The following is a 26,138-nucleotide window of genomic DNA, read 5'->3' as shown; positions in this document are numbered from 1 at the left end:
GTCTCTCCTCACAACATGTCCAAAGTATGTTAGACGGAGCCTCAGAATCCTTGCCTCCAAGGAGCCATCCGGTTTAACCCTTTCCAGGATGAATCTGTTTGTTTTCCTAGCAGTCCATGGTATTCTCAATACTCTTCTCCAGCGCCACAGCTCAAAGGCAGCACTTAGTCTCCTAAAATTTTGAGGTGAAAATATGTGGAATGAATTCTACTGTTTAGCAGATAGTCACTTGTATTTTAGATTATATCTCACAGAGAAATTTTATTGACACTGAGATGACAAGCCATTGGAGACTTGAGAGTAGAGGAGTAACTTTATCACACACGTAAAGAATGACGTGAAAATACAGTGACAAGAAATTAGAAACACCTAATTGTCAAAATGTAGCAATGATTAAATTACAGTAAATTAAGTTTTTTAAATGAAAAAGAAATATTTGTAATGTTTGGAAATTGGGTTTGACGATTACTATAACCTGTGTAAGTATTATATAATTGAAAATGCTACATTTATTGGCAAGATTGCCATTAAATTTTCTCATATATGTGTTTATTTTTTGTATTCTCATTTCTGTGTAGAACTGACAATATATGCAAATATATTTTTATACAAATAGAGTTGTATATGTGTTACATACAATCATTAAAGATAAGTAGTTCATCACTTTAGATCAAATTATTTTAGAAATTGAAAGAATATGATGTATGAATTATAATCTCTTAGAAATATCTGAGAAAATAAATATTTTGCCTTATATGTTTGTAAGTTTGTTATACAGTTCTAGTGTGAGTTCCTCCAATAAGCCAATAAAAATCGATAATAAAAATATTCATCATTCTTTGACAGGATAAGTTCCTGATACCTTTTGTATACATAAATTCAGGAGTCTTTTGGATATAATAATTACTAGATTTTACTTTAGGTCAGTCAGGATTAATTAATTAACAGAATTTATTCTTAGGACCTGGAACACTTGAGATAAAAATGTGGTTTTGATTTTTTTATGAAAACTTAGTTATTTTTATCCTTAAATACATTTAAGAAATGGAAACGATTTTGCTTATCTATAATTAAGAACATTGAGAATAAGCTGTGTCAGTTTGTCTTTTTAAACTTTACTACATAGATATTGTTAACTGTTTATTCATATATTTGCTTTTTTAGTGTTGAAGCTCCCAGGAATTTCATTTGATCATCTTAAAAGTGTAATATTTTGTATTAAATATTTCTTTTCAAATCACTTAAGAATGTTGCATGTTTGATTTCATTTTTTATTTTGTAAACTACCAGTGTAAAAATTAAGAATTTTAGAATTTAATGCAGGAAATATATTTTAGGAAAACAGTTAAAGGATGGGAAGAAGCCAGAACCGTGCAAACCTATCCTCAAGGTGGAATTCAAAACGACTAGATCTGGGTAAGAGTCTTACTTCAGTGTTGGTTGTGTGAAGTGATTTGGATGGTGTGAAAGGCCTTTGTCAAAATGTAGCCCATTTTGTACTTAATTTATTTAGCACAACTTTATTGCTAAATTCAGGATTTCTTTTCAGACAAACAAAGCAGTTCTTTGGCTTTTAGGTTGTGGTTTGTGGGTTTTTTTGTTTTTGTTTTTGTTTTTTTTTTCAGTATTTTTACTTTCCATCTTGGAAAGTTGGAAGTGTTTCTCTTGTCAAATTTAATGCATTCTGTTAGTTTTCAGTAACTAGTGTTTCTTTACTGATGAAAATTAGCTAAAGCAATGAAGAAAAAAAATTGTTAAAATGTGACCTATATCCGTGTGTCTTTGACTTTTGATCATCACATGTATTTTTCAAAAAGTTTTAGCTCATCTTTATTTGGCAATTACAAAAGTAAATGCAGTTTAATGCTAAGAGAAATTTGTCAGCTATATGTGAAGCCTTTCAGTGCTACTACAGGACTGAAATATGATAATTACATGGTGTTTAGTATTCATATACTTTACATATATTTTTGTACTTATCTAATTATAATTTAAAAATATTAAAAAGTTAAACAAAAAGAAAAACCACTTTGATTCCCTTTGAAATTCCCTCTTTAAGCTCCAAAGGAGGACTTTTGTTTATGTACTAGTTTTCTAGGAACTGGTTTTATATCTGCTGTACGTGTTTTACAGTATGTATGTGTAGCACAGGGAGCTCTGGTGCATAATTGTAAAGGAGTTCGCTGCCAGCACAAAGGCGTGTGGTGCAGCCCTCCAGCTGCCCTGCAGGAGAAGATGAGCGGTCTCCTCCTGTGCAGTTTACTGCTTCTGAGAACCCACTCGAGGATCCACGAGGAGTTCGTTCAGATTGATGGTGCTTAACGACAGCAAGCACATATAGTACACAGTTGTTTGTAATGTGTGATCTCTGTCCTCCTCAAGGTAGTCAAGGTGGTTCCAACCTTCAGTTGACCCTCTAGCAGGTGTCCATGGTTGTAAATCACACGAGAATAGACTGCCCACCTCTCTCACATGGATCTGCTGGTGGATTAGGCCCGTGGGAAAGTGTGGTGTTTGGGTTGGTGAGCAGAACAACTTTCTGTAGACTATACCACCCTGTGATTTTTTCTTTTTAGCAGCAGCATTAGTTGTGAACTTGTTAGAAATGCACATTCTCAGGCCTTACCCTAGACCAATTAGAACACAGACTTAGGGTTTGGGGCCTGGAAGCCTGTCTTTCAGTTAGACTTGAAGGTGTTTCCCAAGGAAAGCTTGGGACCAGTGCATAGTGGTTTCTAAAATTTGTCACCTTCTCTTGATAATCCCTTCCCACTGTGTTTGAGCTCAGTCCTTTGAAAAAGGCACTAAAGTGAAGAACTGAAAAATTACTGTGGTTTTTCTTGTTCCTTTTGGAGACTTGATAATTAAATACATATTCAGGCAATAGAGCAAATAAACCCCAGGCACTACACTGTTGAATTAGGTGTCATTGAGTTGATTTTGACTGGTGGTAACGTCAGGTATTTGGAGTAGAATAGTTCCTTAAGATTTTTAAACCTATAATAATTCCAGGTTTGATCACCAAGGCTGTCTACCTAGATGCCTGCTGGTAGGTTTTAACCTCCAGCATTTGGCTAGTAGTGAAAATACTTAGCTATGTGCATACCCAGAGAGGCTGTTTAATTGGCTTTTCAGTACTTCAGCTTCTCTCTCTGTGGCATATATGTAATAAAGGGTCAAAAGACTCTTGTAAAAAACTTACACAATGCCTCATGCATAATAAACTCTCCATAAGGGTTTTTTTCCTATCACCAATTGGTTTTTATTTGTTCAAGTTGTCCTGTGACAAAGGAATTTAAGTAGGAAAAGCATGGCAGCAAAATAAATGTTGTTATGTGCCGCCAAGTTGCTTTTGACTCCTGTGTACCCCTACGCACAGCAGCTCTGAACCCTGCTCCATCTGAGCCAACCTTATTGTTACTAACACACCTACCTCCATTAATACCAGTCATGGAATCAGTCCATCTCATTGAGGGTCTTCCTCTCTTGTGCTGTTCCTCCACCCTCTCAAGCATGATGTCCCTTTCCAAGGACTGGTCACTCCTTGCAACATGGCCAAAGTATGACAGATGAGGCTTCAGAATCCTTGCCTCCAAGGAGCAGTCTGGTTTCACCCTCTCAAGGATGAACTTGTTTTTTCTTAGCAGTCCATGGTATATACCTTTTCCACCACCACAGCTCAGAGGCATTAATTCTCCTTCTTGATTCCCAAGGAAAATAGTCATTGCCAAACTTTCTGATGCATAGCAAGTAATTGTGAAGACTGGCATAGATCAGGTGCACCTTAGTCTTCAGACTACCAAGTATTCTGAAAGGAAGAGAAGAAGTAACAAGAAAAAAAATGCACTTGTACAAAGGATGACAGAAGAAAAATCAGTGCTTTCAAATTGTGGTGCTGGAGAAGAGTCTTACATATTGATTGCCAAGAAAACAAATAGGCCTGTCTTGGAGAGGGTGAAACCAAGTTCCCCCCTAGAGCTAGGATTTTTGAAGCTCCGTCTCACATACTTTAGGCACATGGCCAGGAAATACCGGTCCTTGGAGAAGGACATCATGCTCGGAAGGGTGACAGCGTAGAAGAGGAAGACCCCAGTTGAGATGGATTGATACAGTAACTGGGGCGCTGGGGTTGGAGTGTCAGAATTAGTGAGACTGGCTCAGGACAGGATGGGCTTCAGAGCTGCTGTACACACAGGATGGCTGTGAGTTGCAGGTGACTTGATAGCAAATAGCAACAATACAAATTAAAAGCAGTTGTTTAAAAGTTTAAACCAGCCAGAATTGGAAAACTATCTGCAGAAAGCTCAAACAAGATCCACACCTCACTCCCTATACAAAAAACAATTCAAAGTGGATCATGGACCTAGGACTAAAACCAAGTACTATAAACTTCATTAAAGAAAAGCTTGGAAGAACTCTGAAAGTCCTAATCCACAACATAAACAGTCTTCCAAGCATCCTGGAAAATTTACAATCAGGAGAGGATAAAATAGATGAATTTCTAAGAATTAAGTCTCTGTGCACATGCAAAAGCTTCTCCAACAGGATAAAAAGGAAAGCCACAGACTGGGGGAAAAAAATATTTGGTGATGACATACATGTCTGACAAGGGATTTAAATCTAGAATTTATAAAATACTCGAGCACCACAACAAGATAAAGGTAACTAACGCAACTAAAAAATGGGCACAGGATATGAACAGATACTTCACCAAAGAAGACATTCAGATGGCTAACAAGCACATGAAGAAATGTTCAAAATCCCTAGATCTAAGAGGGATGCAAATCAAAACAACTATGAGATACCATCTCACCTCAGTAAGAACAGCAAAATTTAACAGAATAGGAAACAACAAATTCTGGCAAGGTTGCGGAGAAACTGGAACCCTTATTCATCGTTGGTGGAAGTATAAAATGGTGCAACCGCTTTGGAAGGCAGTATGGCGCTTTCTCAAAAGGTTGCAAATTTTACTTTTTAAAAACCCCCAAAACTATTGTAATGAATGACTTCTTTACAAGTACAGAATTAACCAAAGAATAATTCTGCATGGAGCACATGATCCAATGCAGGAACTAGTCACGCTAGCTGACAGAGTGAAAGTACCAGCCATAGGCTTGTGTTATTATCTTTGGTTCTCTGTGGAGAAAAGATGGACAGTCTTCTTCCTGTGTGATTTCCAGCCTCTGAAAACCCTTGGAAGGTCAGTTTTGAGTTGTTTCTGACTTGATCACAATGAGGTTTGAGATTAACATAGCTAATAGTTTTTAATTCATTATTACTGATACAACTTATTGTATACTTAAGTATTTTATTGTGTTGTTGGTGCGTGACCCTCCAGTGGTTTTTCAGAGGCCGTAGCTCACACGGAAGGAGATTGCTCATCATTTTCCCTCAGAGAAGCTGGTGACTTGTGACCGTGGTATAACTTGTTACCAATAGGACACTAGTGCTATAAATCCACTTCAATATCATTGACACATTTAACTTGTTAACTTTTAATTTTAAATGGACATGTATTAACCACTCAGTGTATATTTCATCAGTTGTGATTGCCAAAATAAGGGTTGTCTTGCTTGATTATAACAAGGAGCATATACAAAACGATTCCTTGCCAAATCACTGTCCACCTCTGTGAAGTAGGATTTTCTCTTGAAAGACACTAAAGAGGTAAGAATGACGACCAATAGGTTTTGAACTGGCAAAAATTGGAAAGAATACCACTGTACTTGAAACCAAGAAGGAGAGGATAAGAAAATAATTGTTCTGAACTGCATGAAGATTGAGGAGAATGATAACAGAAGAAAGGCTGGGAGATTATATAGTGGAGAGGATTAATTTGTAACAAGAATACTTTATTAGCATCATTTCAAACACAAACCAGAAAATGGGGACATGTAAAGAGAGTACACTTTATGAAATAGCTTAGGAAAAACTATTTTGGAACATGTACAGATGTACCGTGCAAGTTTGGTTCTAGAAGACTACAATAAAGCAAAAAATGAGTCATGTGAATATTTTGTTTTCCCAGTGCATGTGAAAATTATGTTTAAAATATACTATATTCTACACCAGCTCAAATCCACCAGTGGTGCCATGGGAAAAAGATGGGCAGACTCTTCCTCAGTAATTTCTAGACTAAGAAACCCAAGGTGGGAGGGTCATGGGTGAGTGGATGATGAGAGGAAATCTGTTAAGTATGTAATAGCTTGTTGGAAAAGTGAAGTGTTTTGAGAATTGCCAGCTTGAGGCCCAGAGGCACAAAGAGAGAACTCACTGTTAGAAAAATGGCGCTGAGAGACTTGTTCAGAGCAGGATTACCATCACCCTTGAGCTTGAACAAAAGCATCGTATCTGTGAGGCGGTTGTGGTTGTCGTTGGGCCATCGTGCCAAGTACGATAGCATTGCTGCAGTCCCAGCATCAGCCCACCTGGCTGACGGGCTTCCTCTTTCTCACCACACCCCCTTTCCAAGCACAACAGCATTTCTACGGTACACTAGTTTTTATGTGTGTTAGTGATTTGCTTTGAGAGATGTATGTTATACTCATCCTTTGGTCTCTTCAGTAAACACTTAGCTAACAGATTTTTTAATATTATTTATAAACGCTTAGAAATTAATATATTCTCTTGGTATTATAAATAACAGTATAGCAGTCATGTTGTTGTTAGGTGCTGTTGACTTGAGTACGACTCATAGTGATCCTGAACAAAAGAGCTGAACCCTGTTCTTTCCTGCGCCATCCTCACACTTCTGACACACAAGAGTCCGTTGCAGCAGTCACCTTGTCAATCCACCTACTTGAGGGTCTTCCTCTCGTTCACCCTGAATACTTCCCAGCATCATGTCCTTCTCCATGGAATAGCTCCTAGAAACATGCCCTAAGTATTTGAAGCAAAGCCTCATCATTCTTGCCTCCAGAGAGCACTCTGGCTTCATCCTTTCCAAAATATAGCTGTTCGTTCTCTTGGCTGTCCATGGGATGTTCAGTGCTCTTCTCCAACACCACAGCTCAAAGACGTCATTAATTCTTTTTCTGTCATCCTTACTCATTTCCCAGCTCTCTGATGCATAATAAGTAATTGGAAAAACTATGGCCTGAATCAGACTCACCTTAGTTCTCAAACTGACATCATTACTCTTCAATAATTTGGAAAGGTACCTAACTGCAGATTTTTCCCAGTGAAGTACGGCTACTTATTTCCTAACTGTTCATATCAAGGGTATTAATTGTAAATCCAGGCAAGATGAAGCTCTTGACAGCCTCAGTCTCCTCACCATTCACCGTGATGCTGCTTATCCGTCCAGTGGTTAGATCTTTGTTTTCTTGGTACTGAGATGCAGTTCATACTGAAGGCTGCTTATTTTCATCTTCTGCAACAAGTGCTTCAAGTCCTCCTCACTTTCAGCAAGCAAGGCTGTGTCGCCTGCATAACGCAGTTTATTGACGAGTCTCCCTCCAATCGTGATGCCACACTCTTCTTCTTAGAGTCCAGCTTCTCGGATATTTTGCTCAGCGTATAGATTGAATAGGTATGGAGAGAATACAACCCTGACACACTCCCTTTTCAGTTGTAAACCATGCAGTGTTCCCCTGCTCTATTCACACAACAGCCTACTGGTCCAGGTATAGGTTCTGAATGAGCACAAAGTAGAATGTGGAAGTAGTGATATTATGATAGTGCAAACCCTTGAATTATTTCTTTAAGATAAATATCTAAAAATGTTGAAGATGAAAAGGCTTTCATGACTTGTCTTCATTATCTGTTCTTGACTACCACAAAGAGGTGGTGAAAGACTTTAATAAACTGCACCCCCCCCCCTTAATTATGTGGTAGAGTTGAAATTGCCTGGACTCTGTCCTTCTAGCAGATTTTTCAAGAGGCTGAAAATTACAGGGGAGGAAATCGCACATCTTTCTCCTGAAAAATGTCTGGTGGATTTGAACCTCGTGAGAGGTGCTTCCTTGGCTTAGCAACGCGGATACGCCATCAGATCTCCTTATCCGCGGTCTGGGAGGCTGCAGTCTGAGCTGAGGCACCAGCCCAGGGGAAGGCTTTCCGACTCTGCCAGCCCGGAGCCCTTGCTTCTTCATAGTGACTTCCTGGTGATCTTGACGTGGTACAGCATCTGTGTTCTTTCGTCTGTGCTGCTGCTTTGCTTCTGCATCCTTTGTTCAGTGCCAAATAGTCAATTTTGAGCTATTTCAGTCCTATAGGGAGCGCTGGTGTCTTTGTAGGAAGTTTGCACTGCCAACCCAAAGGTATGTGGTTTGAATCCACCCAGCTGCTCTGCAGGAGGAAGATGCGCAGCCTCCTCCCACAAGGTTAACGGCATCTGCAAACCTGCTGGAGCTCGATTCTGACTCAACACTACACCACCACCACAACAACAGCCATTGGACAGGATGTAACTGCTCTCTAGAGTGTCCAAGGCCAGACCCCACGTCCAGATCCTTTTCTCTGCTTGACATCTGCCAGCTTCAAACCCCTGAAGCCTCTGAGTTCACCATTGTTCCACCAGGGCTCACGCTCTTCTCTGCCTATTCTGCTCCTTTATATTAAATTATAAAAATAAAATTTTGATGTAAAATGTTCCATACTGATAAGGCCTCATGAGCATAACCAGGAAGGCCATATTCCTAAATGGAATTACATGCATGGGTAACTCTCTCCCCTTGTTGCTTGTCGATGTGAAATGGAATCGTAGCTGACGCTCCACTGGATTTCCGAGACTTTATTCACACAGGAGAAGATTGTCCGTCTTTCTGCCTCAGAGCTGCTGGTGGAGTGAAGCCACCGGGGAGGCAAGGCCTGTGGCTGAACCGCACGACCCGCTGCGGACTGCATCCCCACGGCTCCCAAATCCCCAGGCTGAGGGCTTAGGATTGTAACATTCTGGCAAGGATGCTCCTGTTCATAATAACTGCTTGACAGATCTCTAGTTTTCTTAGAAAGTGCTTCTGTATTACTTAAGAACTTCGAATAAAACTACCAGTACTAGAAAGAATTTCATCTGTATGGGTTATTTTGGCTTTCTGTTGTAAATTCGCCACCATGAAGATCAGCATTTATGCTTTAGGATTACATTAGACACAGGAACTCCAGTGGGAACCCCTAAATGAGCTCATCTGCTAGAAAGGGAACCTGCTGTGACAATAGATGATTGAAGTTAAGATTTACTGAAGTTATTGAACCACTCACATCAGTGAGGCTTCTAGGTTTTATAGAGCAGAATTTTCAAGTAATTAAGGAAAACATTAAAATTTGGGTAGAATAGAGGAAAAAAATCACAAGAACGATCAGATATCTTTATTACTACATTAATGATCAATACAAAAATAATTCCGGACCCTTCTCTTCATAATGCTAATAGGTACTCTTCCAGTAAAATTAAGGTCACCGTAATAATTTATTTAGTATAGTAATCTTTTATGATAATAAATTTCTCTTGGAAGATGTAACACTGGAGAGCTCCTTTGAGGCAAGGATGGTGAGACTTTGATCACATACTTTGGGCATGTTATCAAGGGAGACCAGTCCTTGAAAATGGCCTTGATGCTTAGCATAGAGGATGCTCATGAAGGAGAGGAAGACGCTCAGTGAGGTGGACTGACAGTGACAGCAACATGGGCTTAAGCATGGCAGAGGAGAAACCCCAGATTCCATAGAGCACACCGTGAACACGCAGTGTACAGGAGCTGTCCCTGACAGATAGTCAAATGATCAACTAATAGCTGAAAGATTGGTGGTTTGAAACTCCCCAGAGGCCTATGCAAACAGGCCTGGCAAGCTTCTCCTCTCAAAAGGTCCCAGCCTCGTAAACACTGTGGAACAGTGCGTACCTGCACGCATGTGGTCACGATGCATTGGCATTGACTCACAGGCACCTCTTAACAACATGGAAGGGGAAATGTTTGGGAGTTGTACAGTTTGGATACCTAATGGGGCATTCAGAAGATACTCTGAAACTTTGATCTTGAATACAGAGTAACTGAAGAGAATAGATGCAGTTATGAAATAGTGCACGTGGACAGAAGATTTCAAAGCATGGCTCAGTAAGACTGGTGGTGTATCACAATGAACTATGCAAAGATAATAGGAATCCCTGGAGTTAAAAAACCCAAATGAAGAACATATTTGGTATTTTTCAAGCTAAAAGAATGGAAGGAAAAAATGCAATCCTTGTTGTAATCATTGTGCCACTGAGTTGGAACCAATCCAGAGCTGACCCTCTAGCAGATTTTCAGAGACCCCAAATTACACCGGAGAAGATTGTACATCCTTCTCCCGGTTGGTAGATTCAAACCACATGTCTTAGGGGTTGCAGTGCAGCTTCTTACCATTATGCTATTAGAGAGTGAGTTGTAATAGTGAAGGATTTTATGGGCAAAATGCTGAACAACACAAGAAATATCAAAAGACAATGGAAGGAATGCACATAATCACTGTACCAAAAAGGACTAATAATCAATATAGAGATACCTCAGGAGATAGTATATAATTAAAAAAAACCCAAAACAACTAATATTAATACATGAAGAAACCCAACCTGCACCTAATACACTGGTGAAAAGTAGAGTCCAGGAGTTGGAAGAATACCAGTTGAGATGTGTCAGCAAATGGACATGTGTTGAAAATGTTCATGGATCTTTGCCGAGACATTTTCAAAAAAGCTCCCTGGGGAACTAATTGGGAAGCATCCATTTTTGTGTCTGTTCTGAAAGGAGTGTTCCAACAGAATGTGAAAATTATTGAAAGGTATTGTAGCTGAAATATGTGAAGAGGAATGTGGCACCAGGATTTGAGGAAGACGCATCAACAAACTGAATTATGCAGATGACACAACCTTGCTTGCTGAAAGTGAGGAAGACTTAAAACACTTGCTGCAAAGAATCAAACACTGCAGCCTTCAGTATGGATTGCATTTCAGCATCAAGAAAACAAAAAATCCTCAGATGGAGAAGAGGTAGAAATTGTCAGTTACTTCACAGTCAGGACTTTTGGCACAACAGTCAGGAAGTCAAAAGACTTATTGCATTAGGAGAGTCTGCTGTCAAGGACTTCAAAGTGCTGAAAAGCAGAGGTGTCAGTTTGAAGACTGCACCTGATTCAAGCCATGGTCTTTTCAATCACTTCTGTGCATCAGAAAGTTAGACACTGAATATGGAGGACAGGAGAAGAATTGGTGCTTTTGAGCTATGAGGTTGAAAAAGAGTATTGACTATCCCATGGACTGTCAAAAGAACAAATAGGTCTTGGAGAGGGTGCAGCTAGAGTGCTCTTTGGAGGCAAAGATGATAAAGTTTCATGTCACATAATTTGGGCATGTGGCTAGGGGTGGTTATTCCTTGGAGAAAGACATCATGCATGGGAAGGGAAAGGTGGAGGAATGACAAAAGAGAGAAAGACCCTAAACCAAGTGGGTTGACTACTGGTGTGACTGCAGCAGTTGGTTCAAGTGTATCATTGTCCAGCTCTCAGATGCCTAGGATGTGATTGAAAGGTCATGGTCTAAATCAGGCATCTCTTAGTCTTTAAACTGACATCATTACTCCCCAATACCGAGTGTTACTGAAGGAACTCATTGCCTCTTCAGTCTGAACTGACTCATAGCTGACTCTCCAGTAGACTTACGAAGCTGTAAATCTCACAGGAGTAGATGGCTCTGGCCCATCTTTCTCCTTTGGAACCAGTGATGGATTTGAACCACCAGAAGGATGTACTCTTTTCATTAGCAGTGTAGCTCCCTATGCGCTATACCACTAGAGTTTCACTGCCATTCCAGAGTACATGGTTTGAATTCATCAGCTGCACCATGGGAGACAAATGGACTGTCCCCTTCCATGTGACTCAGTGCCTCTAAAAACCCACTGGAAGGGTCAGTTATGAGTTGGCGCTGAATTGACAGTACACGACTGGAGATGGTTTGTGTGGTGCATATTTTTGTTCACTTGAAAAAAACTGAATTTTTAACGACTGTACATGGTACTTCTTTGGGTTAATCAATTAACAAACCTCAGAAATCTCTGGTGAAGCTTACATTGGATTTCAGAAATTACAGTAAAGAGACTAGATAATTTTAGTTCTTTGTGATGAATATGTGTGACGGAAAATAAAACAAGGAAGAGAGACACATGAAGGTATCTTGGTTTTAAATAAGAAAATATTATACACATATATCCCTAAATCAATTTATATAAGTCGGTAGAATTTTTTAAAGTTTTTCTAAAATTAGTTATTTGCCATAATATTTATGTTTACTTATAAACTATATGCCTTTACTACTACCAGTCTGTTAGTATTAATTTTTTATAAAAGTAAAAGTATGAAGCCTTAATGCTTTCTTTTCACATCACAAGAAGGGAAACCTGTTTATGGGTAATATGGACAATTTGATGGCGGTAGTCATAAAAGGTTGAGGGTTAAGGTTCAGACAATTCTAATGGTGTAGTCCCAACAGAGCTGTGCTTCTAACCCAAAGGCCTCACATCTCTAGAAGTTTGAATCTCTCAGCATTTCCCGGGGGAAAAAAAAAAGAGTATTCACTTCCCATGGAGTTTACAGTTTTGGCAATCTGCTGGAGGATCCGCTAAGGATAAGACTGGCTGCTTGGGTGTGAGTGAGCGAGGGAGTGACTGAAGGTAGACAGTGGTCCTGTCCCTCCTTAGTGCTGAGGTCGGCTATGACATGGAGCATTTACAGCTTACAGTGACGCTCCAGGACACGCTAGAACTGCCCCTTGGCATTTCCAAGGCTGACATTTTCACAGCAATAGATTGCTGAGGCTTTTTTCTGTGGAGTGGCTGGTAGGTTGCAGCTGTTGACCTGGTGTTTAGCAGCCCAGCATTTGCATCACCTCCTCGCCCGGTGATGTCCCATCATTAGTTCATTTAGAAATTGATGAAGGCTAGACTGTGTCTTTACATTTCCACGGTGTATGTGAGAAAAGTCAGCAGTAAGAGGTTAAGAAGCTTGTCTAAGATCACAAGCAATGTAAAACTAGAGTTGAGATTATTTCAATCTCAGGTGGTTTAATTTCAGAGCTAGGGCTCTTTGTAGTTACATTGCATTACATTTTACTGCATGTCAATATTTGTAAGATTTGATAAATGAAAAAAGAAGGGGATCACATCAGGAGCAGTGGGTGAGGAAGGAGACAGACTAGCATTAGAGTTAAAAAGCTATCTAAATACCATAAATGAAGAGATTTTAAGAAAATGATCTCAGTTGTTTCGTGATGTACCATAAGTAGAGTAACACACACATACTGAACTATTTATCTCAGCATACAGAGAACTCAAACCAGTAAGAAAGCACTGATTAATGATAGTATCAATTAAAAGAGAAGAAAAATCCCAGCAACCTGAATAAGCAAGTCAATGTACCTACCATTAGAAAGACAAATTTAATAATGACTAAATAGACAGGACCTCGTCAGTGGCCTCGTGGTAAATTGTGCCAGCTGCTCAAAGATAGAGGCAGCTTGAATCCACCAGCTGCTCTGCTCCTTGGGAGAAAGATGGGTCACCTCCTATGCTTACAGTCAGCTACGGTTTGGTTCCGACTCGACCCCAGTTATAGAGAGTAGACAAGGAGCCTTGGTGGCATAGTCCCTCATATATTGGACTGTCAACTTAAAGGTTGGTAACTTGAATCAGCCATTGCATAGGAGGAAGACGTGTGGTCTTATTCTCATAAGATTTACAGTATTGGAAACCCAATGAAAGGTCACTGTGTGTCAGCTTGCTGGCAGTGGGTCCTAGATAATAGGGAGGACATAGAATAGGTAGATGAGATTGGTAATAGAGTTGTGGGACTATTTAGAAGTAACATACTGACAACAGCTGGTAGACGCTACCAATCTTTTACATGTGCTCTGGAGCTCTGGTTTAAGAGCATACAACTGAGGTTGCAGGAGAGGATTAAGCCCAGAGAATGATTATATGCATGCCTGTTTTCTCAATTCTCATGGGAAATGTGTTGCTTAAATCACTCCTGATGCATACATGAAAAAAATAGTTCATTGTTTATAATAGATACTGCAGGACCAAGCTGTTCCTTGGAGGCAAGGGTTCTAAAGCTTTGTCTGACATGCTTTCAACATTTTTCAAGGAGAGACCTTGGAGACGGTTGTCCTGCTTAGGAGAGTGGAGGGACAGCACAAGAGAGGAAGACCCTAGATGAGATGGACTGATGTAGTGACTGGGGTAATGGGCGCAGGTGTGTCAGAGACAAGAAGATTGCCACAGGTTAAAGCAGCATTTAGGGCTGTTGTACATAAAGTCACCGTGGGTCACAGGCAATTTGACAGCACATAACAACAATAGGATTTATTCAGTGACTGGAGTAATGGGGGAACTGTGGTAATGGGGAGGGGTGTGTCAGAGACAATACGATTGGCACAGGATAGAGCAGGGTTTGGGGCTGTTGTATATTGGGTCACTATGAGTTGCAGTCAACTCAACATCACCTAATAATAGGACATGAAATTTTTTGTGAAATCTCTATTGAGAATGTCTGGTTAGGATTCAAAGTGAGTTAACTTTGGAAATATTATATGGCACACAGGAAAAAGATTTAGGGACCATAGTATGAATTATGAAAGTCAACTGTGGTCGTACTGCAATTAAACATTTCTACCTGCATGTTTTTAGTACTGTATAAAACTATTAGATTTTAAGAGTCTGTTGTTTCACTTAACACACAAAAATATAATACAACAAGACTCATTAGTCTCTGTTATACCATTTTAAATCTTTCTGTGTATTTTATTTCCAGGGAACCTTTTATTATATTATCAGGAGGTTTGTCGTATGACACTGTAGGAAGAAGACCTTGCCTAACGGTTATGCATGGGAAAAGTACTGCTGTGCTGGAAATGGACTACTCAATTGTTGACTTTCTGACGCTATGTGAGACACCATACCCAAATGGTAAACTCTAGATCCTTTTAAACTCATTCCGTGTGACTGACTTAACTCGTGTCACCAAGTAGGACTAATTCAGAGCTGAGCCCCTCGGTGGGTGTTCAGAAGTTGTATCACACAGTGGATTGCCCATCATTCTCCAGTATAACAGCTGGTCTCTAGGGTCTGTAGAGCTAATATTAAAGCAAAGTCTTTTATGTTAATTAGGTACTTTCCCTGCCCTATTCCACTGATTTCTTTAGAGGGGAGAAATAACTGCCTTCCTAACTTTGTAAATTTTATTTTATAGGTTAATAACTTAATAACCTTTGCCTGTTTTATAATACGTATTAAGACTCTTTAAAGGATGAACAAAATTATTCATATAAATAAGTATTTTAATGTTCTTCCAAATACCAGAAAATATTATTTCAAGGCAAATTTAGATTTGTATTTTTTACTTCATTTTAAGCTTATTGAGATACAGAGTATATTTATTTTTAAAATTTTTTATACTCTATAGTTGGTAACAGGTACATATCAAATGACTAAGAAAGATAGTATTATGTTAGAACTATGGATGTCTATGAGGGCCAGGAATGGTTATTATTCTTCATGGTATTCAGATTTAAATTGTTGGGTTTTGACCATGTTTTCCCTTGGAATAATAACCTAGACATTATTAGACTTGGGTTGTGTTATCTTTACAAAAATGGAATCATTTTGTATGTGTAACAACATAGATTTATATAAAATATTAGTTTTCTATTATGTGACAAACAGTAGTGGAGAATTAAATAAATAAAAGCCAAGTAAGATGTTTGTTATCTGATATTCTATCCTCTTGCATGACCATTCACGAATTATTTTGCTATTCCAGATTTTCAAGAACCGTATGCTGTGGTGGTTCTTCTAGAAAAGGATTTAGTACTTATAGACCTTGCACAAAATGGGTAAGAATTACAATTTGATGATTGATTGTTTCGGTATATATTACAAAAACTAAAGTTTGGCTATTTCATATTTTTGAAAATGTATATTTGTATCAGTAACTTGTACCTTTGACTTCTTTGAGTGCTGTAGGACCCACATTTCTAATTTCTGCCAAATTTTCTGATAGGTTAAATAAAATGCTCATGTTTTAGTAAAAATGTGTTGAATTTCTAAAATTTCTTATGATTTAGCTAAATTCTTGATGCTCTTGTGACATACCAAGTTAGCATATCCACAGTGGATCCCATAACACTGACCCCCAATTAAGGTCTTCTTGCTACTTGTGTTAATTGATTTCAGGATTTTTTGTTTGTTTTGCTCTTTAAGTAGTAAAATTTTGGGTAAAAGAAATTTGTTAATATTTCAACCACCAAATTAATTATTAATATAATCTTCTTTACTCTTTTTTCATTAAGTAAATTTTTCATATAAAGGAGACTTTTCACCTGTTGTTTATCCTGAGCTAATTTTAAGTCAAAGAAAATACCATTTAATTAACCTATGACTAGGTATCACTTATTTAGTATATTAAATATATAATAATAATAGCAGATGATCATAAATGTTATGAAGAGAAGAATTGTCTACCATTTTTCTAGTGTATATTTTTATTTGGTCAAACCTACAAAGGAATTTCTCCCCCGAGATTTCTGTCCTATAGATTTTGCAGATTAACAATAAGAATTATTTTAAAATTTTTAACTTTTAGTTCAATTATTTTTAGTAACAATTCTTACTCTCAAGTCTTTAAAGCCAGGAAAAAAAATAAAATAGGAGGAATCTTACTTTAGATTACATTATATATAGAGAGTGAATATTCCTATAGACTAGACTTTGCATTTATTGAGAGAAAAATTAAAATATTTGTATTCTGCTAATGTAAAGACCTGTTATTGAGAACCTTACAGGTTAATGGTTAATGATTAAGAAAACCATTGAAATTAAGGTTTTCTTGTTGTTTCCTGGCTCGTATATCTTCAGCATATTACTCTAAGATTCTTTGTTTTTCAGTGATAATTGCTGTGTCATAAGTTTGCTGCAAATAAATGAAATAAATATCTATAAAGCACTTGGTTTAGACTTGTGCATGGTAGTCAGTAGTTAGGGAGCTCTAGTGCCCTACTGGTATGGAGTTGCCTTACCAACCCAAAGGGAGATAGTTCAAACCCAACAACTGCTCCTCAGGAGAAAGATGAACAGTCTCCACCTATGCAGTTTCTAGCTCTGAAAACCGACTGGAGGGTCAGCTATGAGTCATTTATTGACTTAAACATTTAACAATAACAGAAAGGCTACAGCATTCATATAATGCTGTTACTATATTACTATTATAATAGAGCATCTTTCATTATTAAAATGCTCATTTTAACATACTGCATACATTAAAATTATTGAATATATTAAGATTACATGGTTTGTAAACTTCTAGAGATAAAATCATATCTTAAAATTTCTAATGTAAATTCAGAAGTTTTCAGTGTCATATTAGTCATTGGTTATGTCATTAAAGTGTTTTCCTTTTTCTTTCTTCTGTTTCAAAGATATCCTATATTTGAAAATCCCTACCCTTTGAGTATCCATGAATCACCTGTTACATGTTGTGAATATTTTGCTGATTGTCCTGTGGACCTTATTCCTGCACTTTATTCTGTTGGAGCTAGACAGAAACGACAAGGTTATAGTAAAAAGGTATTGAATATACATTTTAGTATTTCATGTTCTATCAGTATTTTTTATTTATCACTAAGGAGTGTTTGATAATAGGATACATTTTCTAAATAAAATGTAGAAAATATAATTTTCAAAGCAAGATATGTTGGTTAATGCGTACATAGAGATTAAGCATATAGATATATATAGGTACAGATAATAGATTAAACACATATCTATGTACATATGTAACACATATGAGTATATGTGTATATATTCACACATGCATATATATGTGCATATACATACAAACGAATGTACACTGTTTTCACACAAGTAATGCACAATTTATGCAGTTTTTATAACAGTGCGATCTCCTCAAATGTTAGTTTTCTATGAATGTGTTTGTGTACACTGTGTATGTAGACTGCCTCTATATGAGCTCTGGTAACCTAGTTGTGCAGCTAACTCAAAGATGATTGCTCTCTGGCTTTTCACATTAACCACCGTCTCTGAAGGACAAAGATGAGCAATCTCCTGTGTGATTTACAGCCTCTGAAAGCCCTCCGAAGGGTCAGCTGTGAGTCGATTTGAGTTGAGTTTTTTTATATGTGGAAGAAGTGGAGGAGAGTGTACAGAAAGATAGAGTACTTGAAGGTTGCTTATAGAGTGCTTTTTATTTGTTTGTTTAAAGGAATGGCCTATCAATGGAGGTAATTGGGGATTAGGTGCTCAAAGTTACCCAGAAATCATTATTACTGGGTAAGTAAAAGTCTATTTTCACTAAGTAAACCAACAAAAGCTAAATGAATTTGACAAAGATTTTATGGACATTCTTTGGACAGTAGACCTTTTCTCTGTTATAATAAATTGCCAATAACCTACCAGTTTTCGATAATTTTTACCTTTTCCTTCATTTCAGAGATTGTTTTTTCAAATGCAGATTCTAAACAAAGGCATATGATTTTTTTTTCTACTCTTGATTATGTTGTGTTTCTTTTGATAGGCATGCTGATGGGTCAGTTAAGTTCTGGGATGCTTCTGCAAGTAAGTATTTTGAATAATTAGGTGTTATATTGTATAATTAGTGCCTTTATGCATCCTGTTCTGGAATAGCCGTAGGAGATCACTGAATTTGAAATTTAGGTGACTAAAAATTGAATTCCTGTTTATCAATTGTATGAATTTATAAAATCAGGGAGGATATTAGTAAATCAGCAATTTCTCAACAAAAGTATCAAAATCCTGTCTTCACTCTTGCCTATCCTAAATCAGAGATAGAAGTGGACTGTATCAAAAGAAATTTTTGTATGCTTAATTGCCTGGTTTGAAATTTAAGTAAAATTTGTGTTCTCATTTTGAAATTTTTGGGTGTCTAAATAGTAACGTTAAAAGGGCAGATTTCCTTGGAAATCATGCTTGGCAACATTCACTTAAAATACAGTGTGTGTTTTATTTCACTGTGTAAAAGTGTTTCATATATTTTTGCCTTTTTTATATAAAATAATGTAGAACAATATTTTTAGGAAACAATATACTTTTAAATTATTTTCATAAAGTTTTACTTTTTTTGCAAAATTATTTGTTGCTTTTTTCCAGATTATATGAATTAATTAGTATGGCGGGGGTTTTTAAATTTTGTTTTTAAATGAGTACAATGATTAAACTACCTTTTTAAGTCAATGTACATTAGCTGAAAGTATAATAAATGTAAAATTATGAGTAGTGAAATGTTCAGACAGGTGTAGCTTATTTTACTTCATAGCCTAAAAATGATTGCGTAGATGTATTTTTATTAAAATGTCAAAATATTATATTTCTTCTAGTAACTCTACAAGTATTATATAAATTAAAGACATCTAAAGTATTTGAAAAATCCAGAAATAAAGACGATCGGCCAAACACAGACATTGTTGATGAAGACCCCTATGCCATTCAGATCATCTCCTGGTGTGCAGAGAGCAGAATGCTGTGCATAGCTGGAGTGTCAGCTCATGTCATCATTTATAGATTCAGCAAACAGGAAGTCATTACAGAAGTCATCCCGGTAATAATCTTTCAGAGTCATTTTTCAAATTTGTAAATTCTTTAAAAGACGATGTCTAGATTTTTGTCTAGAGTTTTAAAACGATTTCTAGATTTTTGTCTAGAGTTTTAAAACAGATCAGTGTTTGTATGGCCATAAAGTTAAGTATGTTTTTGGTACTAATTATTTCATTGAACTCTTAAATTTTTAAATGTATTATATGTTTTCTTTTAAATAAAGCTGGTATTGGTATCAATGATGTCTTAGCTAGTATAACAGAAATACCACTAGTGGTTTGTTTCCATGAATGGGAATTTATTTTCTCACAAGAAGAAGAATAGACATTCACATTTATTTATCTTTAAGGTCTTTGGGAAAGTTTTCTCTGTGGACTTTAGGGGTAGATCTCCTTGTAGCTTCATTTTGTTAATAGTCTTCACGTGACCTGCTCCTGCCTTCCCCAGTCCCTGCGTCTTGGCTCTGTGCCTCATCTGCTTCGTTGTTTCTCAGAAGTCATTGGCCTCCCCTAAACACACACAAACACACATACACAAACAGATGTGTGCGTGCGTGCACACACACACAAGGTTAACTGTGTGACAAGGTCTCATTAATAGAACACATAAAAACAGTTTTCAAATGGGATTATATCACAGATGTAGAGGTTAATGTTATGATGTATATTCTAGGTGCAGGTGTAGGCTACAGTTCAGCCCATAACAAGTAGACTGTGATTTACTATTAAACAGAATGTTATTAATTTTAAAATTATAGCACCGTGAATTTTGAAATACATATTTTAAAAGTCAAATTACTTTCCCCCTCCATTCTTACCATTAGATTCCTATTATTTATCTGTAAAAGTGTTTTTTCTAACAAGTTAATTAGTATGTATATGTAAGCTATCAAGAAATGAACAGTAATAGATATGCAACAGTGAATGAATGGAAATCCAAGTTTCCTGTAAACTCATTAAAGTATTAATAAAAAAAAGTTAAATAATAAAAAAAAGGAAACACTAATTTTTTATAAACTCTTTTTACTTTTCGCCAGATGCTTGAAGTTCGGCTGTTGTATGAAATAAACGATCTAGAAACTCCAGAGGGTGAGCAGCCGCCACCTTTGCCAACACCAGTGGGAGGCTCCAGTCCGCAGCCCATTCCTCCTCAGTCCCATCCGTCCACCAGTAGTAGTTCTTCTGATGGGCTTCGGGACAATGTACCTTGTTTAAAGTAAGTTCTAAAACATTACAGATGCTTTTGGGTCCTCATTTTCATTTACAAGAATTAGAGGCAGTAATATCTCTGCAGAAGCATTCTCCCGTTGTTGAGTGAAATGCCATAGAATGTCTGTCTGCATTGAGAATTTAATTCATTCCTCTCTTCCCCATGTTTGACATTGGAGTCAGGAGATAAGTCTTGCGTTCTCTGATTTCATCCTTAAAATATAAAGATTTGCTTGCTAAATATGTTCTTTAGCCAGCATGTCCCCTCGACATAGGTCTAAGTCTGTGTCTAGATCCAACCTAAGCCAGACTGCTTTCTACTGTTGTTAGCAGCTCACAGTAACCCCTCCTTCGTATAACAGAAAAACTCCTGCCCCCCTCACAGTGATTGATATATTTGAGCCCGTTATTGGAGACACTGTGTCTATCCATCTCATTGATTCCCTCACTCATTGCTGTAGAGTTTAGCAAGGCAGCAAACAATAAATGTTGGAGAGGATGTGGAGAGGTGGAAACTCTCATATACTATTGGTGGGATTGTAAAATGGTACAACCCACTCTGGAACACAGTTTGGCATTTCCTCAAAAACCTGAATGTAGAAACTTCATATGACCCAGCTAATCTTTTGCTAGGAATATGCCCCAAGGAAATTAGAACTGAGACACAATAGAGATTTTTACACCAATGTTTATAGCAGCTTAATTCACCATGACAAGTGTGTGGAAACAGTCCCAATGTCCAACCACAACCAAATGGATTGAGAAATTGTGATACATTCACATGATGGAGTCCTATGCATCACTCAGGAGCAATAATTTCAAGAAATACTACATAACTTGGGAGGCTGGAGAGCGTTATGCTGAATAAACTAACAGTCTCATCAGGACAAATAGTGTTTGTATATGCTATTGGTCTGTATACTAAATACTGTATAGACTACTTTCTGTATGCTGTTGGCCTAACTTCTTTCTATATGCTATTTATATTCTTTAGAAAAAAAAATCCATTCAAATCTTTTGTTCCCTTTTAGTTGTGTTGTTTCCCTTTTTGTTGTTGCATTATAGAAGTTCATTATGTATTTTACATAATCAGTAATCATTTGCCAAGGAATAGATTCTGACTTTGGCAACCATAAGTATGAAAAAGTGAATTATTGTTATGTGCCTGTGCATCAACTTAACCCAAAATAGCTCTGTGAACAACATATTGGAAACATGCTCTCCCCTACCCTACGCTAACTAACTCCACCGTGCAGGCAATGTGTCTGCATTTGAGACTTTTTAAAAAATTTCATTTACCACAGATACATTGGTTGACTTTTGGACTCTTAATTCTACTCCATTGGTTTATATATTTGTCTTTATGCCTGTACCACACTCTTTTGATGACTCTTGCTTTGTGTGCTTTGTTATTAGGAAGTGGGAATCACTTAATTTTTCAGGACTGTTTTGTCTTAGGGGAATCCCATTCAGTGTCAATACATACATCTTGCCTTAGGAGTGCACATACATTTCCAGATTTTCCCATATTTAAAGGTGCTTTTCAATTATTTTAAATCTCAGTGAATTTATTTCTCCAGTGCTTCTTCTCAGGCCTAGTGCCTTACTTCATGTCTCACTTGTGGCTTAAGTGACTAGAAAGAATCATTTGTCTTGCAGGGTTTGAGTGATTACTGCCACTTTTCTGCCAAGTTTATTGTGATACAGGCAAACCAGAGCACACTCTATCCAAATTTACACGTTTACGTCCTTGAATATTTATTTAATTTTTACCATATTTTTATGTCTACTTTTCGCATGTAGATATTCTAACTTAATTTCTACCCCACTCCCCTCAAACTTGGTATTATTTTCCTTTTTTTTAATTTCTAGGCTTTTGGTCCTCTTCGTCCTTATCCCCTACCTGTACTCTGCTACCTACTTTTGCTTCATATATGGAATTTCATGTGATTTCTTTGTTTATAAATGTGATTTCTTAGGTTGGTTACCTATGTATACATGATGAGTCTCTCCAGCTAGGTAGGTACTTCTAAAGTATAGGATTGTCATTTATGCCTTTCTTATGTCTGGTAGTTTACTATATAAAGTTGTTTTTATGGATTTATACTGTGTGGCTATCCAGGCTAATAAGATAACAGAATATTTTCCTTTATTCCAGAGTTAAAAACTCACCACTTAAGCAGTCTCCCGGCTATCAGACGGAACTTGTTATTCAGTTGGTATGGGTGGGCGGAGAACCACCACAGCAGATAACCAGCCTAGCAGTCAATTCTTCATATGGTTTGTAAGTATGAGTTGCACTGTATTCTCTCAATCTCTTCATATTTATTCATACATTATAAAAAGAGCCACAGCTGCATGAGGACAGCCGTTTCTGATCATTACAAACATCGCAAAGGGGAACTGTCCCCATCAACATCATCAGACAGCACAAAATCAATTTCCGTGAGATCAGACATGTTTCCCTCTCCACCGCCATGCTCCCGCACCTCTTTCTGCTCATCCCAACACCAAACTTACTGCTTTATTGAGTCCACAATTCAATGCAGTAGCTCACAGACCACTCAGAAACGTATTTGGGGAAGTCAAAGGCTGTAAAAGACGTTAGTAGCAGATTCCAGTCCTTTAGTCAGTACATTTGCAAACATGTGCTTACAGGAACCTCAGCCTTGCATCTCCTGTCTTTTAGGACAGTGCTATGAAGCTCTCAGTCCTGCCAGTTATTGCCCTCCTCCACCCCCGACCCGGTCCTCCAATAAACTTGGGCAAAGGTTCTTAGCTCTGGTTCTGTCAGGAGGAGCTTTCCTAAGGTCCTCTGTCTCATGTCGCATCTGTGGTCCTCTGCTTTGACCACTGCTGCTACTGCTATAAATCTAGCTGAATTTCTGGCACTGAAGGGCACCCACTGCTTCCCTCCTTCTGCTTTGCTGGTAATGAGACTCTCCAATTCTGCTGCTGAATCCAATTTAATGGCAAGACTAGTCAATCACCTTGTGAATTGGTGAGATTAGCCAGTCCCCTTATGGAGAAAGTAATGCACCCTATTGACTGATTTCTGTCCATTCATATGGCCAAGTAAGATAATGGATAGGGAAGCCATTTTTGAACAATGCACCCTAAACATCACATATGTCATTGTATTTTTAAAAGGAAACATAATTTTTGATGTAGGATCACCTAATATTATATAACTTCAGTTTCAGAACAAAGCTGATACTAATTTAAAATGTAATTCTACTAGATCTAATTACACTAGATGTGCATACAATTTTTCTTCTTTATTTTAGTCTGTGGACCAATAAGTTATTTTATATAAAGTTTAAGTTTGTTTTAAGTGTAATCTCCTCTCCTGCATATACTCACAGAAGTCATTTTCCTGTTGCTATTTGTCATAATGTAAGTTCAGCCACACAAATTCAAGTTCTGTGTTATAAAGTGAGTCTATAAATGCCAAACTAGACTTACGTAATTTGCTCTTTCTACTCCTAAAGTTAATGTGGTGTAGTTGTTATTTAGTGCCATCAAGTCACCTGCAACTCATAGCAACCCTATGTACAACAGCTCTAAACCCTGCTCTATCCTGAGCCAACCTTATTGTCTCTGACACACCTACCCCCATTACCCCAGTCACTGAGTCAGTCTATCACATCCAGAGTCTTCCTGTCCTGTGCTATCCCTCCACCCTCCCAAACATGATGTCCCTCTCCAAGGACTGGTTCCTCTTTACAACAAGGAACAGCTTAGTTTCACTCTCTCCGAGACAGGTTGTTTGTTCTCCTTGCAGTCCATGATATATTCAGTGCTCTTCTCCAGCACTACAACTCAAAGGCATCAAAGTTAATGTATATGCATTTTTATTACAATAAAAAAAATGGTTTTGCTTTTCTTTTCTAAAAGCAGCAATGGAAGAGAAGTTTCAAGTTTACTTTTCTGTCCAGGAAATCACAGGACTTAAGGGGCTTAGAATATTGTTTTTGTTTTTGTATTTTTTTATCCATTCTGTATATTTTCAAAATGTAAACTGGTTTTATGTACTATAAATATGATTACATCTTCTGTATTTACATTTGTGTAGGGCTTTAGTCGCAGGAATAGAGTTTTCTTGAAAGGTTGAATGACTAATTCTTCTATTCAGTCCTTTTCAAGCCATAATTTCTACCTAGTTAGCTAGCCCCTGTATACTTTCCAGTGTCCAACTCCTGGCTTATCAGATAGCAAAAGGATGGCAAAAGCAAAACCAGTGCTGATTTATGACAGCACAACTGTGTATTAGAGTACGAACTACACTCCAAGGGTTTTCTGTGTTAGAGATCTCTTGGAAGTAGATCACCACGCCTTTCTTCCAAGAAACCTTTGAGTAGATCCACACTGTCAATGTTTTTGTTAGAATCAAGTGCTTCACTGTTTGCATTAGCCAGAAACTCCCCTTAAAAGAATGTGTGCCAGCATCAGTTTTGACACATAATGACCTTACAGGGTAGAGTAGAACTAACCCTCAAGGTTTTCTAGGCTGAACTCTTTATGGGGGAAAATCCCTAAGATTTTTCTGTTAAAGTGGGTTCAAACTGAATTTTCTGTTAGCAGGTTAATCTTTTTGTTACCAGAGATCCTCCTAAAAGAATGTAATTTCTTTATTAATAATTACTTAATTTGTAGTTTATGATTCATAATTACAAAGTAATCACAATACCTCAAAGAAAGACTTCTGAGAATTTATGCTTTCTATATTTTGTTCCTCTGTTTTCCATAGTGCTTTCAGAGACCTGTTGTTTCAGAAGTGTATAGACAATCCAGCTTCCTAGTTTATCTTAATATGTAAGCTCTGCTGTAAATGGTCCACCATGATGACCTTTGTGGTGTTTGAAGTATAACTTTCACTATTACAACTCACAAGTTACCTTAGTAAAGTACACTGACAAGCAAGTGCTGTACTATGATACCTTGCATTAATGGTGTTGGAGACATGTACTGAATGTCCCATGGACTGCCAAAGAAAAAACAGATCTGTCTTGGAACAAGTGCAGCCAGAGTTCCCTGTGGAAGCAAGGATGGTGAAGCTTCATCTCACATACTTTGAGCTTGTTATTAGAAGGGGCTGTAGATGACTCAATGGCACCTAACAACGACTTTATATTCCTGATATTTAGAATTACCAGAACTTTCCACTACATGCAATCTTCTAAATCCCACATGGAAGAATTATCCTGCCCTTAGGGACTCACTGTCCTTAAAACAGAAAAATCGGGGTCATTCCTTAATGTGGGAGATTTATGTTTCTGATCTAGCTTCAACTCCTGTGCAAAATTGTTTATTAATGGTACTGATTTGTAATCATCAT

The 26,138-nt window shown here is 37.5% G+C and overlaps 1 protein-coding gene across 3 annotated transcripts in view; it reads left to right on the top strand.

Annotated features, from left to right (window-relative positions):
• STXBP5 (syntaxin binding protein 5 (tomosyn)) overlaps positions 1-26,138 on the top strand; it is a 210,740-nt gene that overhangs the window by 120,426 nt on the left and 64,176 nt on the right. For all 3 annotated transcript variants that reach the window (XM_006891652.1, XM_006891651.1, XM_006891653.1), the window contains exons 9-17: positions 1,338-1,416; positions 14,779-14,933; positions 15,787-15,859; positions 17,441-17,588; positions 18,244-18,311; positions 18,556-18,596; positions 19,376-19,596; positions 20,629-20,807; positions 22,959-23,084. In XM_006891652.1, coding sequence (XP_006891714.1) covers positions 1,338-1,416; positions 14,779-14,933; positions 15,787-15,859; positions 17,441-17,588; positions 18,244-18,311; positions 18,556-18,596; positions 19,376-19,596; positions 20,629-20,807; positions 22,959-23,084 — 1,090 coding nt within the window. The remainder of the gene's footprint in view (positions 1-1,337; positions 1,417-14,778; positions 14,934-15,786; positions 15,860-17,440; positions 17,589-18,243; positions 18,312-18,555; positions 18,597-19,375; positions 19,597-20,628; positions 20,808-22,958; positions 23,085-26,138) is intronic.

Source organism: Elephantulus edwardii, unplaced genomic scaffold (assembly GCF_000299155.1).
Source record: "Elephantulus edwardii isolate Elephantulus edwardi_28Jun2011 unplaced genomic scaffold, EleEdw1.0 scaffold00102, whole genome shotgun sequence".
NCBI classification, from domain to species: Eukaryota; Metazoa; Chordata; class Mammalia; order Macroscelidea; family Macroscelididae; genus Elephantulus; species Elephantulus edwardii.
This window is presented reverse-complemented; position numbering and strand designations above follow the sequence as displayed.